Consider the following 16,038-nt stretch of genomic DNA (forward strand, 5'->3'; position numbering starts at 1 on the left):
CTTCTTTGATCATATTTACCATAGGATATTTACCAAGGTACCAACAATTCTGACCACGTGTGTACACATATGAAATAGCATTAGATTTAATAAACAGAATTTTATAAAAAAATAAAAAAACAAGACACGTAAATGACTTTTAGTATCGTTTACTGTAAATGTAAATAACTTTGTTGTTATAACCTGAATCATGGCACTAAACTGAACTTACAATAAAAACACTTAAATATATATATATATATATATATATAAACAGAATGCTGTAGAGATTACATTTTTTTGTAGTTCAAGCCAGTAGTTTGCATCAGCCTGGTTATTGTGACAAAAAACAGCTTTTTTTTCCATGCCAGTTCAAGTTTCTAGAAACCAACAGACTTCAGGATGATGGAATCGGAAGAGCTAAAATGCTAATTCATTTCGGAGTTCTGACCTACAAAAATATATCACCTCTGCAACACTTTACAAACAGCAGTTTGTGCCTATATGGCTTTATTTTGAAGGTTATATGAGAAGGACAATGTGATGCAGTAAATAATTGCTGAATAGGTTTTTTAATCAGTTCTTCAAAACAAGTGGCATTACCCATCCTAACACCTGTTTACAATATCCACTAGTATTATGAAAACGTACCACATAGTGACAATAACATCTTCACGCAAGTAAGTGCAGACCTGAAAAGTAAAAAAATACAGTAAAGGCACTTTTTAAATCTATATTACATTATCAAGTCAACATAGAGTAATACTCTCAGTGCTACAGTCCAGTTGTCACAATCGTAAAGTTAAAAATCTCATATTTCACATGGCTTCAAGTTAATCACAAATGAAATACACTATGGCAAGACTTTCAGAAGGCCAGCAGTGTATATTACACGGTGAAAATGCTGGTGGTTGCAAGCACAATATAAAGTGAAACAGTGCTTTAAAAAAAGTTTCATCTACAAATCAGTGTCCTCAGATAAAGTGAATCATGCTGTCTTCACATTCCTTTGGCACAGGAAGGTTATAACTCTGACAAGTTAATTTGTAATTCTGCCCACCATTGTTATCCCAAAACTGCATGCCCATTACTTTATAACAAATGGCAAACTCCAGCACTGCTCCAGGGTGAAGGATAAATGGAGGAACGGGTAGATGAAATCGAAAAGTGTCACAGCAGGGCCCGTTTGAACTGGATTTGCTTGCAACCCAGTAAGCCTTGGTTTCTGAGCAATTCTTCCAGTTTGTAAAAGAGTAGCGAACACTCACTTCCTTCTCAAACGCCAAGTTTACAACTTGAACGATCCCTATAATTCCAGGCTCATAGCACAAAACCCGCTCCAGACATACTTGTTGGCAACACAGACGCTCGGTGAAGTTTGAACAGTCACCTGGCTGGACTGAGAACATCGGTTTCAAATACGGTAGTGAAATCTCCATCCTCTTACTTGAGGCTAACTCTGCGTTCATTAAGAGTCGGAAGAGAACATGCTCAGGGACAAACGGGTCCTCTCCGCTTTTGAAAACCTTGACGTTTTCCAGGTCCAACCCTAAAGAGTCCACAAAGCGGACGCTGGCTCGGCGACTAAGCCTCCTTCGCTCTGATGGAGATGGAAGGGACTGCGTGCGCCTCTGGATGATGGATTTGGTTGGTGGTTCACATGACAGGCTGCGGCCTGCTGTTTGCCTTGGAGCAATTTTTGGGCTCGGTGGACGAATTTTAACCAGCTTCTTTCCGCTGTCTGTTTTTGAACGGGACATGTCCTGCAAAATCGGTGTGGAACTTTCTTTTGAGCCACCTGATACTGTGGTAAAAAATAGGTCAGCGTTCATCTCTTCGAGGGGTGTGTCTTTATGGCAACATCCCAAAGACCAGGCCATGTTCATTAGAAAGATTGACCTTGTGCGACCTGAAAAAGACAAAGATTCTATGTTATGCATATTTATAAGTATTTTAGGAAGTCCTAGTAAGCTATATCAGCTAATACTGTGGAGCTGTGGAAACATGGCATACTCACTAGCTGCTTCAATCTCAACTGGATTACTTAATGCAAAGTAATGCAACTTACATTTCAAGGCTTTCAAAATTGCAAATTGTCAGTGCAAACGTATGTTAGTCAATGACTCCGCCTCTGTACAAAAATAAAAGGAAGAAGTTCAAGTTCGCGTTTGCATTGCCTCGCCAGTAAAGTCCGGCTTGTTTAAGTTTACGACGCATCTCACGATCCTCCGATGCTATTTTTATAAGCCATGCATTTCATAATGAGGAGCGCGACAAAAGCTGTGTGCAAAAGTGAAGTATACTACGTGACACAACACACATACGATGCATTTCAAGCAAACTGCGCAGAGCTGGCAGAAATGGGATGTCAAAGAGAGGGGGCGTGGCTACTGAGTCAGCTGTGCTCGGGAAATGCTGAGTGTGAGGTTGCCATGTCCTCCTATTGTGGCCATCAAGACAGCAAGTGTGTAGGTAGATCTTTTGACAACCCGAAGGAACACGCTTACAAAATAGCGTTGTGAAAATGCAGGTAAAGCTTTTCTATACTTTACATTTTAAACAGATGACACAATTGCACCGTGGTGCTTCTAATTATGTGATAAAAAGCAGTTGCACATGCTTTACAAAATACACATACTCATCTCTTCACTAATAAAATGGGTTTTACTTCGAAATCCAATATCTAATTAATTTATCTTACACTACCACTCCAAAGGGGCATTAGAGAATCTAATAAATCAAAATATATTATAGGGTACTTTTTTATATATACACTACCAGCCTTTGGAGTATGATTTTTATTTTATTTTTTAAGCTATGGTTTTAATATTTTAGTCAGACAAACAGGGATCAAATTGTTTTTTTTTTTATTCGGGTATATTTTTATCTGACCAGGATCCTTTCTCTTCTTCTATCTGGCAACCCCGCTGGTCAATTTTTATAAAACAGTGATTTTGCGAAATTACACAACCCTGAATCAGCCCCCTGATACACACACAGACTCCTGTTTTTCTCTATGAGCGATCGATACGAGCAGCGGTGAAATTAACGCGTTTCTCGTATGCGTTTCACTTATAAACTACAATTCCCATCATGCCAATCGGAGGATCACGACGACAACGATGCTTGAACATACAAAGCAGCAGCAGGTAAACAAGTCTGATCGAGCTGCTGTAGTGATGCTCATCGCAGGATGATGGGGGTCTCATAACCAAGACGCAAAGGTGATTATTGCCCTCTTTAAATGTTAACGTTAAAAAATAATTTGTTTAATGGATTGCTCTAATTCTTGGCAAACTGGAAAATATATAAACTGTGACCCTGATATTTCGCTGTGTTTCTGCAATGGTGCTCTTCAGTCGCACGGTGCGTGTATGGGACATTTTAGGGCACAGCTGAGAGCTTCAGAACTGCGCTTGTGCACTTCATAGTGTTTAATGCGATGGGACCCATCCTGCAGGAAGAAACTGCGTCTGCGACACTGAAGAAGATGCCAGGCAAGGAGAAGGTTAGAATGAAAAATGCAGAAAACACTGGGATTGTTGCCAGGTATGTCTGATTAGAGTAGTTTATTAAAATCAGACAAGAATAACAAAAAATTGTCACTAAGAATATGTGCTTTATTTGCAGCAATAATAAGAGAGGAGGAAACGTGAACCAGAATAAGAAACCTCTTAAAAAAACAGTTCCCTTGCAACCAGGGCAAGAGAAGGATCCTCTGCCCAAAGCTGAAATTGTAAGTTACATATGCAACATTAAGATGCATCAAGCATCCTGTGTTGGCAGCAGTTTGAATATGCTTTCATTATTTTTCCAAGGTCCAAAATGGCATTAAACCAAAGAAAGCTAAGAGTCCGACTGGTGGCACTTGCAAGTTGCGTGGGTGAGTGTTGCTTAACATATGGAATTTAATATATAAATAACCATAAATAATAAAAAAAACAAATGGATATATTTCACTATGAATGCTGTCATTGACCAATCAGAGACAAATATCCCAGAGTCTCAAAGTGATACAAATAAGAGCTGGGCATTGACACTTGATTTGCTCTTCATTTGATATTGATTCATTTTGTTATATATCAGGAGTTTTTTTTTTAATAACTTCCTAGTGATAAAATTATGCTTCTACTCCTTCATTGATGAAATTTAAACGGCGACTGTCCTAACTTGACAGATTATTCAAACATGCATTAAGAATCACTAATAGATAGAAATGTAATGAATATGTAACATAATGCATATATTTAGCACCACTCTATTATCTACAACATGCCTTATGATGGCTTCTTGTTGTGAATACCTTAGACAGGTCCATCGTTCCATACCTTATATTGTTTTGAATATATGGTTAGCAATTCAATTGTCTTTACCTGCAGTAGATTCATTTATAGGCTGCACTCACAATAAAGATCTGCTTCATCACTGACAAACTATATGACATTTCTGAGTTTTGTTTCCTTAAATGGATTGTAGGTAAATATCCACCTCATCCAGCACTCTTTTAGTCTTATTGTCTTATCCAGCACTCTTATAAAGTAATCTGTTACTGTTTCAATGTGAGAAACCACTGGAAACAACTCGGTGTGTAAGTGAACTGTACAAATGAATCAAACTGCACCACAAACAATTCCAGACCTTTTTGGAAACCCATTTCACTAATTAGATCAAAAACAAGTGATTCATTTGTGAATGTGGCGTCATTCGATTCTTAATGCCTGATAGAAAACACATAGCATGATTGCTAACATAGTCATTTTACTTTTTAAATTCTGTGATAAAATTGTAGTCTCTACGATTATTGGATGGGAGACACACTATAAATAAACTTAAGTGATGTTTTGTTTATGTATCAGCAAAATTGATCTTGGAATTTAAGAATAATTTCAGTCCATGTAAGTCGAGTAATCAAAAGTGTTGTTAACCCAGCCCTAATAAATACACTAGTCAACATTTGAAGTGGATCAAAACCTTTCATCAAAGTTGCCCTAAAACCTAAAACCAAAATGCGTTCTTGTCTTAGGACATCTTTGATTAACTTTTTTGATCCACTTCAAATCTTGACTACTGTATATTGATAAAATATCTCACTTGAAGTATTGCTTCAGAACACAGGGCGAATCAGACCTGAGACCTCCACGTCCCAAACTTTCTTGTACCGAGCGTGGACAGGAGAGGCAGAAAATCCAGCTAGAGCCTCAGTGCTGTAAAGAGATGGTACAAAGCCACGTGGCCTTGGAGAAGAGCCGTCGTGCTCTATCGCTGCCCTTGGCTCCTCAGCCAGTGCTGCAGCAGTTCACCCTGCAGAAACAAGTCCCAGACTTAGACTCACTCCGCCTCCTGGAGCACAAGGAGGATGACACGGACAGTGCCAGCGACCTGTCTGACTCCGAGCGGCTCCCTGTGCTGCCTTCCCCCTGCACTCCTCCTCAGCTCAACCTCCGAGCCGAGGTGATCAACTCCATGGACCTGCATCCTGACATACCTGGACCCAGGTCAGTGGAGAACGATGAAGTCAGGTACAGCTACCCAGACTTCCTGCCTCCTCCGTTCAATACCTGGAGCCTGAGGCAGCTCGCTATCTTCCTCAACACTGAGGGTAAGCGGGCTCCCCGGCCGAAACCCGTAGGGCAGCTAGAGAAGTATTTAGAGCGCCTGCTTCAACTTGAGTGGCACCAGATCCAAACCATACAGGCTGAGAGCGGACGGCACATCGTTCCCATCATCCGAACAAGAAGTCAAGCCGCCAGTGTCCTAGCGAACGGCAACCGTCCAAGGCCTCATACTGCTCCTCCGACACGCCTCAGCTCCCCGAAAAGCTTTCGGCAGGGTCAAAGGGCCTTCTTTTCTTCAATGGCCAGCCCATCATCCACCCAGCTTTTTCGTCCCGTCTGCCCTCATTGCCACATCCGCTATCCGCTCTGCAACGGCACCTGCTCTTCGTACGTCTACCAGCGGCATTCCCGTCTCAGCCCCCTGCTAGAGCGCAAAGCTCCCCCGGCGAACACCCAAAAGAGGAGCAGCAGCGAAAGCCGGGCTTCCACCTCTGAAAAAAGCACCACTTCCAAAAACCAGCAACCGGTCAGTCCTCAGGCAGCAAATGCTCAGCAGAAGCACATGCAGGCTGCGGGAAACGTGCGCAGGGCGTCCCATGAACTTAACACAAATGGCAAATCCCATTCTTCGGTCAGGAAAGGGAAGACTGCGAGGTCAAACGAGGCGGACAAACCGAAAGATCCACCTGGAGCAAAATGTAGAGGGGTTGATAGGCAGGATCCTGTCGGTATGAAATGTGAAGGTGGTGGTCCAGGGAAGAAAATGGTTAAGGATGGTCCGAGAGCTGAAACGGGTGAAGGACGATTAAGATCTGGCACTAAAAGAACGGTCATCGATGGCGGCGATACTAAAGTGATGTCAGCTACCAAAACTACTGGCAAAGTGAAAAATGCTCAATATGCCAAGTAGTTAGTGCACCTTTCAATTTTCAGTTGCCTCAAAAACATTTTCATTTTGCATACTGTAAACAAGAGCTAATTAAAACATAATATTATTCCTGCAGTTAACTGTTGTTTGTGAGAAGGATACAAGTGCCATCACATTGGCAAAATTTCAAGGGGAAAAAAAGGTTCATTGTTTATTGTCAATAACTCACACAGAAGTCACTTTCAGCTTTCCGTCGGTCCAACTTGAAACGGACCAACTTGAAATGTGCACAGGATTGCATGGATTCCGATTAAAATGCTTGGATTTTGCCCATGAAAATTTACCGGACAACTGCAAATGTGAGCACACTTTAAAAACAAAAATGTATCCTTCTCTTTAGAAATCATGCCTTTTCATCGTCATCGTTTCAGTAGAACTTTAAAGTGCATTTCTTGAATAAGATATATTTATTTTATCTGCCTAAGTACACAAAAGCAGGTTATCTTTACATACTGTATGCACAAATCCTCTATGAAATGAAATAAATGTACTTAAATCTAGCGTGCATGTACATATCTCTTATTTGAGGGAGGTATGGCTGAGAATGTCAGCCTGTGGCTTTGTCTAGTAAGCACTATTGGTCAAAGAATGTATATTTTTTGAGAAGAATAATGAATGTTTTGTAATGACTGTGTATTTTTGTAAAGTGCTATTTACAAGGACTTCTTTTCTTGTTTATTAAACCAATGAGTTGACATGTATGAAGTTAAATAAGAATGTTTTGGAACTCATTACTTAGGTTTTCAGCGAGTTAGATGTAGTTGAATTGTGAATTGTTAGGATTGCTTATGGTGGTTTTGTGGTGTGTTGCTGGAGAAGGACCTGAGCTGTAAACTGTTAAGATATTATGGTCAAGGTTATCTGTGTTTGTTTACTTTGAGAACCTTTCATTGTACTTCATGTCTCTAAATATAGCATGTTTCGTTTATTTTTACAGGAACAATGATAGTAGTGGTTTTGTAGTTTTATATGTACTGTAATGCATTGTCAAGGCACTTGAATATGACTTGAAAGTTGGTACAGGTTGAGGCCATACAGTACGTGGTACCACATTGCCATACTTGATGTACTGTATGTAGCACCATTTCATCTTGGATGTTATGTACTGTGTCAAGTTTCCTTATCAGGCAAAAAACACACAGAAATCTACTTTTGTCCTATCATTGTCAGATTGTGCTTTTATTTTGCTGGGAGTTTTTGGTAGAGTTAAATGCAGCTATTTTTATGAGATACAAAATAAACAGTTTTCATTACATCATCAAAGCATCTGTCTACAGTATTTATTTTAATGTGGAAATGGATACCGTTATTATATTCTCATTAAACCAGAACAAGCACAGACAGTGTCATTTTCAGGTTGTGAATGGAAAATTTCCAGTGACTTTGCCACGTCTTCTGGGTATTTAAATGCTCCTATTTACATTCATCTGAATCCTTAGGTGCATAGTATAACAATTGTGATTGTCAAGAATTGTTCGTCACACTAATTTGATGTCATTTGCATGTTGTCATGTCCTCTTCTGTCCTGGGAAAGGCTTTAAAAGCTGTTGAAGCTGTTTCTGGCGATCATTCACACAGCCTGTGTAATACAAAGCAAACATTTGTATTTGGAGATGATAGTAAATGCTGCTATAATAGGTAATGTGACACTTTCCACAAATAGGTGTTACATTATTATAAAAAAAATGCATTTATCTTTTATACGTTTTAATTTGTATATTTACTTCAAGGAATAGTTAAATAAAATAACCTAAAAATAAAAATGTGCTTAATTTACTCACTCAAAAAATGTAGATTTGTTTCATCTGAACTGATTTGGAGCAATTCATCGTTACATCACTTGCTCACCAATGGATGGGTGCCGTCAGAATGAGAGTCCAAACAGCTGATAAAAACATCACAGTAATTCACAACATGAATCCAGTCCGTCAATTAGCATTTTGTAAAGCGAAAAGCTGCGTGTTTGTAAGAAGCAAATGCATCATGAAGGGGTATTAACCTTTTAAATACAAGTCCTTTATCCATAACATTCAATGAAAAAGTTGTCTCGCCTGAATCAGGAAGTGACGGTTTAATATTAAAATGTCTTATTTATGAATTTGTTTATTACAAACAAGCAGCTTTTCACTTCACAAGAAGTTAATTGATGGACTGGAGATGTTTTTATCATCTGTTTGGACTCTCATTCTGACGGCACCCATTCACCACTGAGGATACATTGGTGAGCAAGTGGTGTAATACTAAATTTCTCCAAAAAATGCTATGATCAAACAGCTTTTGGAAGTTTTGATGACAGAAATTTCACTTTTGGGTGAACTAGACTTTTTAAAGACCTATTTGGTACCTTATTTTTTAAAAGTATCATGCATGCACTGTGAATTAATTAACTTTGTGACTTTCAAAAAATGCCTAAGTGTGTACAAAAACTACTAAGCTCAACTAAGCACAGAAAAAGGCTCACTGAGTGTACTGCAGGCCTAGATCTCCATTGAGGCAATGTAAGACACTGACCGAGATGTGTATTTGCCACGAGGCAAGAACTACCCAGAGTCTCTAGTCCGACATCCATGTAGACAGGTCCATCGTTCCACATTAGGTCAAATCCGCCAACCCTCTTCTCCTTGCCTGTCAGACTAAGTGGAGAAGAATGTTTTGGACAACAATGTCAACATACACAATCTCTTTATACTATTTTGTCAAATCGTACCGGCCTTCCATGTCTACAATGTGCAAGGTGTCCTCCAGCAGTCTGTACTTTAGGTCATAGTCCTCCTGACTGCTGGCTGTAAGGGAGGGTGAAGCGTTCACTTCAATTAGCCACCTGCATAACGGCAAACTGTGCAGTTATTTTTTTAAGCCATGCAATTCCCACATGCATTCAGTTCTGATAAGTATCCTGTCAAACTAAGCAATCAAAAGTAAAGCACTCTCACGGTTTTAAATCCTGGTCCAGTAGTATGTCATATCCATACAACTCAAAACAGTGTTTGTCATTGATGATAGTCTTCTGAACACTAAGCAGGCTGCGAATAAATATGTTGTCAATTTCTTTAAATAGAGTCTGCACTGTCTCGAAACCATGCTTAGCAGTCAGGTACTGCCTTAGCTGCTGCATCTGCCACTTACAACCCTGAGAGAGAGCGAAAGATAGATTACTGCTTTTTAATAAAACATATCTTCATGAACATAATAGTACAGTATGTCCAGTTACTTCCATCATACCTTCTCAGGATCATAATCAGGAGCTGTTTTTTGCACTGCAACATTAGTGAGATGAACATCTGTGTATTTCAAGGTTAAAGAGGACAAACAAGTGAATTCCTGTACTATGGGGCGTAATATAAAATTGGGGGTGTGTGTATTTCAGAATGTATGCAAAGGATACACTGATCATCTATGCTGCTAAGAGAGAACCTGGTGTTGGAAAATCGAGCAAAACCATCACGATACAGCCAGGCCTTCAATGGAATATACTGCGAAAAACAAAAATATAATTTTTGTGTTGCCTGCACAGTTTTAAAAATATAACATTCAAAACATTGAAAATGCAACAGTGATGTGAAGTGTAAAACACCCACAGCAACAAAAATGCTGTGTGTGATACTGTGTAGCACCACTATTAATGCCAAATCTCTAATTTCAGTAATCAATAGACAAAACCACAATACAACAAGTAACAGTTGTTATGCAAAGGCATTATTAACAATCTTAAGTTTATTTAAAGGGACATAAGATAGCTATTTGGTTCTGTGTAAGCCACATTAAACTACTATATGACTTGCATTTATTTTCTTGTACTATTATAACATTATTAAACAGAAATATTACAAAATTACAACTTTGTACTGCTGAAGCCATTTTCATTTTGAGTGTTTATGATGTTGAAAAATCAGGTGGAAAGTCAGAGCAAAGAGTAAATTCAGTTTTTTCACGTTGTAACTCAATTGAAATCTCATAATTGCACGAATTTCTGACATGGTGGAAATGCACAATAATTTGTGTGAAATTGCAAGATTTTCAAGTTTCCTACTGCAGCTGGAGAAAGTACTTTAACAATGAAAAACAGCATTGCATATTCATGAAAATAAAAATAAATAAAAAATAACTCACTGATGTGACAAGAACATAGACTCTCAAGTCAAATTTTCTCCCTGGTGATAGATATAACATATACATGTTACACACACACACATATAAAATGTGATATGTTCAGTAATAATAATAAAAGTTGAGCTAAATCAATAAATATTGAAGCTATTATATGTTTTATTATATTGTATGTATTATATATTATAGATACATACCAGCTATGAGGTAGGGATTCTCAATGTAGCGCTGAGCGACATAGCTCTCAACTTGAGCTTCATCTTTCTGCTCTTCAGAGCGGGACCCATCCTAAAACAACAGCATCAGTACACAACATAAAACTTGGGATGACAACAGTAAATAATCACAGAAGTTACGTTCTTGTCAGAGTCAGTGTGTCAAATGTGAATTACCTTCCTCCAATCTATTATATCTTTGAGTTTTCGAAACAGAAAAATTCCTTTCCCCTGTGATCGTGCCACCTGTGCTCGGAAAGTATTGTAATAATGGATGACCTGTTGATGATCAGTTTGGCTGTATTGTACATAGTGCACTGCTATAAACACTCACAGGCTTCATGATCCAGGTGCTCCCTGGGGTCCTCTTAAACTCTTCTACAAAGATGTGATACTCACTGGGCAGCACAAATGTACAGGGGAAAAAGTCGCATTTGGACGCCTCTAAACGCCCAGCCTCCCGCTCTAAAGTTTTTCTATATCTCTTCAGGTTTTTTACCATCAGGTTCTTACGGGTCAACTGAAAAAAAAAAATTATAATTCATGCATGTTTTCTGTACACATTAATTCAGTTGTAATAATCGGCATAATTTGTATACTACCAACCTCGTAGTGGTTGCGGAAGTGACATATCCGCACATGTTCCTCCATGTACGAGTGATCAAAGTTCTCTCTTAGCCACCCAACATCACACCAGTTAAAGTCCCAGTCACCATCACTGCATAGAGAAACATGAATGCATGATGCAAGCATGAAACGCAGGGACACACAACGGAGAAGCACAACACTTACTCTTTCACCTCTACCCAGCCTGGTCTCTGGTTTAGGACGTCCTGTATAGTGTTGGTCAGGCCACATCTGTACCGTATACAGCTCCTTCCCTCGCTGAGATGAAAATGAACCACACTGGATTGTTAAACTACCTTTTATTCTTTTATACAGACATACATACAGTTGGGCAAAAACGTATTTAGTCAGCCACCAATTGTGCAAGTTCTCCCACTTAAAAAGATGAGAGAGGCCTGTAATTTTCATCATAGGTACACTTCAACTATGAGAGAGAGAATGGGGGGAAAGAATCCAGGAAATCACATTGTAGGATTTTTAATGAATTAATTGGTAAATTCCTCGGTAAAATAAGTATTTGGTCACCTACAAAGAAGCAAGATTTCTGGCTCTCACAGACCTGTAACTTCTTCTTTAAGAGGCTCCTCTGTCCTCCACTCGTTACCTGTATTAATGGAACCTGTTTGAACTCGTTATCAGTATAAAAGACACCTGTCCACAACCTCAAACAGTCACACTCCAAACTCCACTATGGTCAAGACCAAAGAGCTGTCGAAGGACACCAGAAACAAAATTGTAGACCTGCACCAGGCTGGGAAGACTGAATCTGCAATAGGCAAGCAGCTTGGTGTGAAGAAATCAACTGTGGGATCAATTATTAGAAAATGGAAGACATACAAGACCACTGATAATCTCCCTCGATCTGGGGCTCCACGCAAGATCTCACCCCGTGGGGTCAAAATGATCACAAGAACGGTGAGCAAAAATCCCAGAACCCAGAGCTGGAACCAAAGTAACAAAGGCTACCATCAGTAACACACTATGCCGCCAGGGACTCAAATCCTGCAGTGCCAGACGTGTCCCCCTGCTTAAGCCAGTACATGTCCGGGCCCGTCTGAAGTTTGCTAGAGAGCATTTGGATGATCCAGAAGAGGATTGGGAGAATGTCATATGGTCAGATGAAACCAAAATAGAACTTTTTGGTAAAAACTCAACTCGTCGTGTTTGGAGGAGAACGAATGCTGAGTTGCATCCAAAGAACACCATACCTACTGTGAAGCATGGGGGTGGAAACATCATGCTTTGGGGCTGTTTTTCTGCAAAGGGACCAGGACGACTGATCCGTGTAAAGGAAAGAATGAATGGGGCCATGTATCATAAGATTTTGAGTGACAGCCCCAAAACATCACTGCTCTAGAGGAGATCTGCATGGAGGAATGGGCCAAAATACCAGCAACAGTGTGTGAAGACCTTGTGAAGACTTACAGAAAACGTTTGACCTCTGTCATTGCCAACAAAGTATTGAGTATATAGCATATTATTATATATTGAGTATATAAGAAAGTATTGAGATTAACTTGTTTGTTATTGACCAAATACTTATTTTCCACCATAATCTGCAAAGAAGTTCTTTTAAAAATCCTACAATGTGATTTCCTGGATTCTTTCCCCCCATTCTGTCTCTCATAGTTGAAGTGTACCTATGATGAAAATTACAGGCCTCTCTCATCTTTTTAAGCGGGAGAACTTGCACAATTGGTGGCTGACTAAATACTTTTTTGCCCAACTGTACAGACAGACAACAGTTTAAAACTATAAAATGATTTTAAAAATGCAGTTACTACAAGCATCTGCACCATTCAAGTTTGGGGTCTGTAAGATTTTTTTTTAATTAATTTGAAATAAATCTCTTATGCTTACAAAGTCTGCACTTATTTAATCAAAATGCAGGAAAACATTTTAAAATATTTATTTCTGAAAGCTGAATTTTCAGCATGATTACACCAGTCTTCAATGTCACATGATCCTTCAGAAATCATTATAATATGCGTATTCTAATATTATAAACGTCTTTACTGTGATTTTTTGTCATCAGTTTGGTGCATCATAGCTGAATAATAGTGATAATGACTTTAATAGATAAAGACCCCAAATTGTAGGATGAATGTAATAAACGCTGACAGACTTACCCTTCCTTCTTCTTCTGTGAACTGTAGGCCCCTTTATGTCCAGCTGTCTGCTGTTTAAGGTAAGTTTGTTACAGCTAAACCTGATTAAAGCTGAAATGTAACTTTTGTGATGCAAAGCTAATTTTTAAGACAGCAATGGCTCCTTAAGTAGCCTAAATAATTATTTATATCAGCAGTAAACCTTAGTTTTCAAATATAATACATAATATCATTTAATAACAAGTTTGTTTTAAAAGTCACCCTCTTACCTTACTCTTAGACATATCAGAAACTAACCACCTGTTAGCAGCCTGATACTAGAACTGTAGACTTTATGTTGTCATAGCAACCACCGAGCAGACCAATCGCTTCGCTGCATTTCGTTGTGACGTGCTGAGAGCAAACCTCCCAATCAGAGCTCTGTTCCCAACACTCTCTGGTCTCAGATATGTCTACGTGCTACACATTCACAAATATTATGGATCTTGAATTTGTTTATTCCCGAGTATATATTGTTCAGTATGTTAAATAATGTTTTTTTAATCTTTGCTTTTTTGTTTTTCAGTCAACCTCATATTTCAATCTTATGCAATTAATGACTTAATTCCTAAATAAATATATTAACAAACTCTGCTCTCAGGTACCACATATAATATACCGATGATTTATTATTATTATTATTTCCTGTTAATTCATTGACTCATGAAAGAACAATACACAGAAGACGGTGTAAACAGCATGAATGTGCACTAGGTGGCAGCATAATTTAAATAAATTGATCCCCAAGGAAACAAAATGTGCATCTTCAGTTGCACAGAAGCATGAAGCTTATTACACAAAAATGTGTCTAAACAAACGTAATCTGACAATTCCATAATTTTTTTTTTAACCAGCGTGTTATCTGACATATATAGACATCTCAAGAAAAATGAAAGGCAGTGATTAAATCATCTGTCAGTTGCTATTACATTTACGCATTTAGCAGACGCTTTTATCCAAAGCGTCTTACACTGCATTCAAGTTACAGTTTTACATTTTATCAGCTCTTGCTTTCCCTGGGAACCGATCCTGGCGTTGCTAGCGCCATGCTCTACCATTTGAGCTATAGGAAAGTCTTTTAATCTTTTTTTTACTCAAAACCACTCAGTTTTTCTATAACAGATTTAATTAAGATCATTTTTTAATATTAATATATTAAAATACTTAATTTAACTTGCTTTAAATTATTTTAAACTGTCTTTTATACAACTTGAAAGTCGCTGAGGCCCCCTTGTGTGCCTTGATCCCTGCACAATATCCTAAATCACTATTTTTATTTAAATGATAATCCAACAGAGATTCATACACCAGAACACTGCCAGTGTTCATGCCAGTAACACATTTTTTACATAAAAGATACTATTAGTTGTTATTTTTAATATTATTGTTAATATTTTTAATTAGATTTTGATTTTGTAGTTTGCATTTTAGTTTAATTTTAGTAATTATAATTAGTAGTGATTGACCTTGTTGACCGTCGACTATGTGAGTGTGTATGTGATTGACCTTGTTGAGCGTCGACTATGTGAGTGTGTATGTGATTGACCTTGTTGAGCGTCGACTATGTGAGTGTGTATGTGATTGTTAAGCGAGTTGACGTATCTCCAAGCAGGGCATGTTGACCACAGCAGTCTGATAATGTACTGCAGCTGCTCAACCGATTCAACCTCTCAGCTCATAAAATCTTACATCAAAACACTCTTTCTCCAGATGGACAATTATCTATAAAAACCAATCTGCCATCTCTTCAAAGCAAAGCAAAGCTCAGGGGATGTCATGTACTTCACCCGTGGATCAGCAGAATCCTTAACCACATAAAGAAAGGATTACCTGTATGAATCCGACCACGGCCACTGCCGGGCTGGTACGCTTTTCCTCCTTCATCTCTCCTTGGGAGATATGTGAAGCAAACACACAAAACATCTTGTTCTGTGGCGGTGGTCCAGAGTCCTCTGCGCAGAGCTTCGTAAGCATTGTTGGATTGGAAGAGGAATGTTGGCGTGGAGGGTAATTGTCTCTGAGTGGGACGAGAGCGTTATGGCCAGGATATGGCGTGCAGTTTTTATCCTGACAGCTCAGCCCCAAATAGGGCAAGATCCCAGCAGGGATGAACTTCTCATGCTGTCCTGTCCAGGTTTGAGGTTGTGGTTTTGGTGCTCTGGTCAGGGAAAATGTGAGAAAAACAACCTGCATGTCTTCTGGAGTTCACAAAGTAACTATTTTCATTTTTCTGTGACTGATTTTTCCATTACTACTGCAGTGTTATCAAATGCTAGGACGTGGCTCCAGGCTCTGGTATGTGTGGCCAAAACCCTCTAACCAAACTTAATGCAATTTGACCCTCTCCTTTGTGGTTGAAGGAGACATCTTTACGTTTGGAGCCAGACTCTCTCCTTGAGACAGCCGTCTGAACACTTGCCAACTAATACCAATCAATAGGCCTTAAATGCGCATGAAAGTTGAACATGAATTTTATATAC

General features: G+C 38.9%; 3 protein-coding genes across 4 annotated transcripts; 1 reads left to right on the forward strand and 2 right to left on the reverse strand.

The window, feature by feature from the left end:
- Window positions 1-453: 453 nt before the first annotated feature.
- LOC306859591 (protein phosphatase 1 regulatory subunit 3D-like) lies at window positions 454-2,355 on the reverse strand. Of its 2 annotated transcripts, none has more exons than XM_079400695.1 (2): window positions 2,048-2,355; window positions 454-1,888 (listed from the first exon to the last, which is right to left on the reverse strand). In XM_079400695.1, exon 2 carries the CDS (start codon window positions 1,863-1,865, stop codon window positions 954-956), a length of 912 nt encoding a protein of 303 aa, XP_079256821.1. In that variant the 5' UTR covers window positions 1,866-1,888; window positions 2,048-2,355; the 3' UTR covers window positions 454-953. The 2 variants fall into 2 exon arrangements, with proteins under 2 accessions (XP_079256821.1, XP_079256822.1); XM_079400696.1 differs by having other exon boundaries at window positions 460-1,888; window positions 1,997-2,355.
- Window positions 2,356-3,081: 726 nt separating this feature from the next.
- LOC306859181 (uncharacterized protein) lies at window positions 3,082-7,723 on the forward strand. Its single transcript, XM_079400083.1, has 5 exons — window positions 3,082-3,203; window positions 3,339-3,528; window positions 3,610-3,715; window positions 3,798-3,862; window positions 5,088-7,723. Exons 2-5 carry the CDS (start codon window positions 3,422-3,424, stop codon window positions 6,442-6,444), a joined length of 1,635 nt encoding a protein of 544 aa, XP_079256209.1. The 5' UTR covers window positions 3,082-3,203; window positions 3,339-3,421; the 3' UTR covers window positions 6,445-7,723.
- LOC306859182 (putative tubulin polyglutamylase TTLL9) lies at window positions 7,617-13,803 on the reverse strand (the record flags this gene model as incomplete). The annotated part of the gene is made up of 14 exons (XM_079400084.1): window positions 7,617-8,041; window positions 8,974-9,095; window positions 9,170-9,283; window positions 9,396-9,592; window positions 9,685-9,743; window positions 9,848-9,935; window positions 10,573-10,613; window positions 10,767-10,857; window positions 10,962-11,030; window positions 11,119-11,304; window positions 11,391-11,502; window positions 11,577-11,669; window positions 13,541-13,590; window positions 13,789-13,803. 14 exons carry the CDS (start codon window positions 13,801-13,803, stop codon window positions 7,971-7,973), a joined length of 1,308 nt encoding a protein of 435 aa, XP_079256210.1. The 3' UTR covers window positions 7,617-7,970.
- Window positions 13,804-16,038: the final 2,235 nt, after the last annotated feature.

The sequence above is a fragment of the Barbus barbus genome (assembly GCF_936440315.1).
Source record: "Barbus barbus genome assembly, chromosome: 40".
Classification (NCBI taxonomy): domain Eukaryota; kingdom Metazoa; phylum Chordata; class Actinopteri; order Cypriniformes; family Cyprinidae; genus Barbus; species Barbus barbus.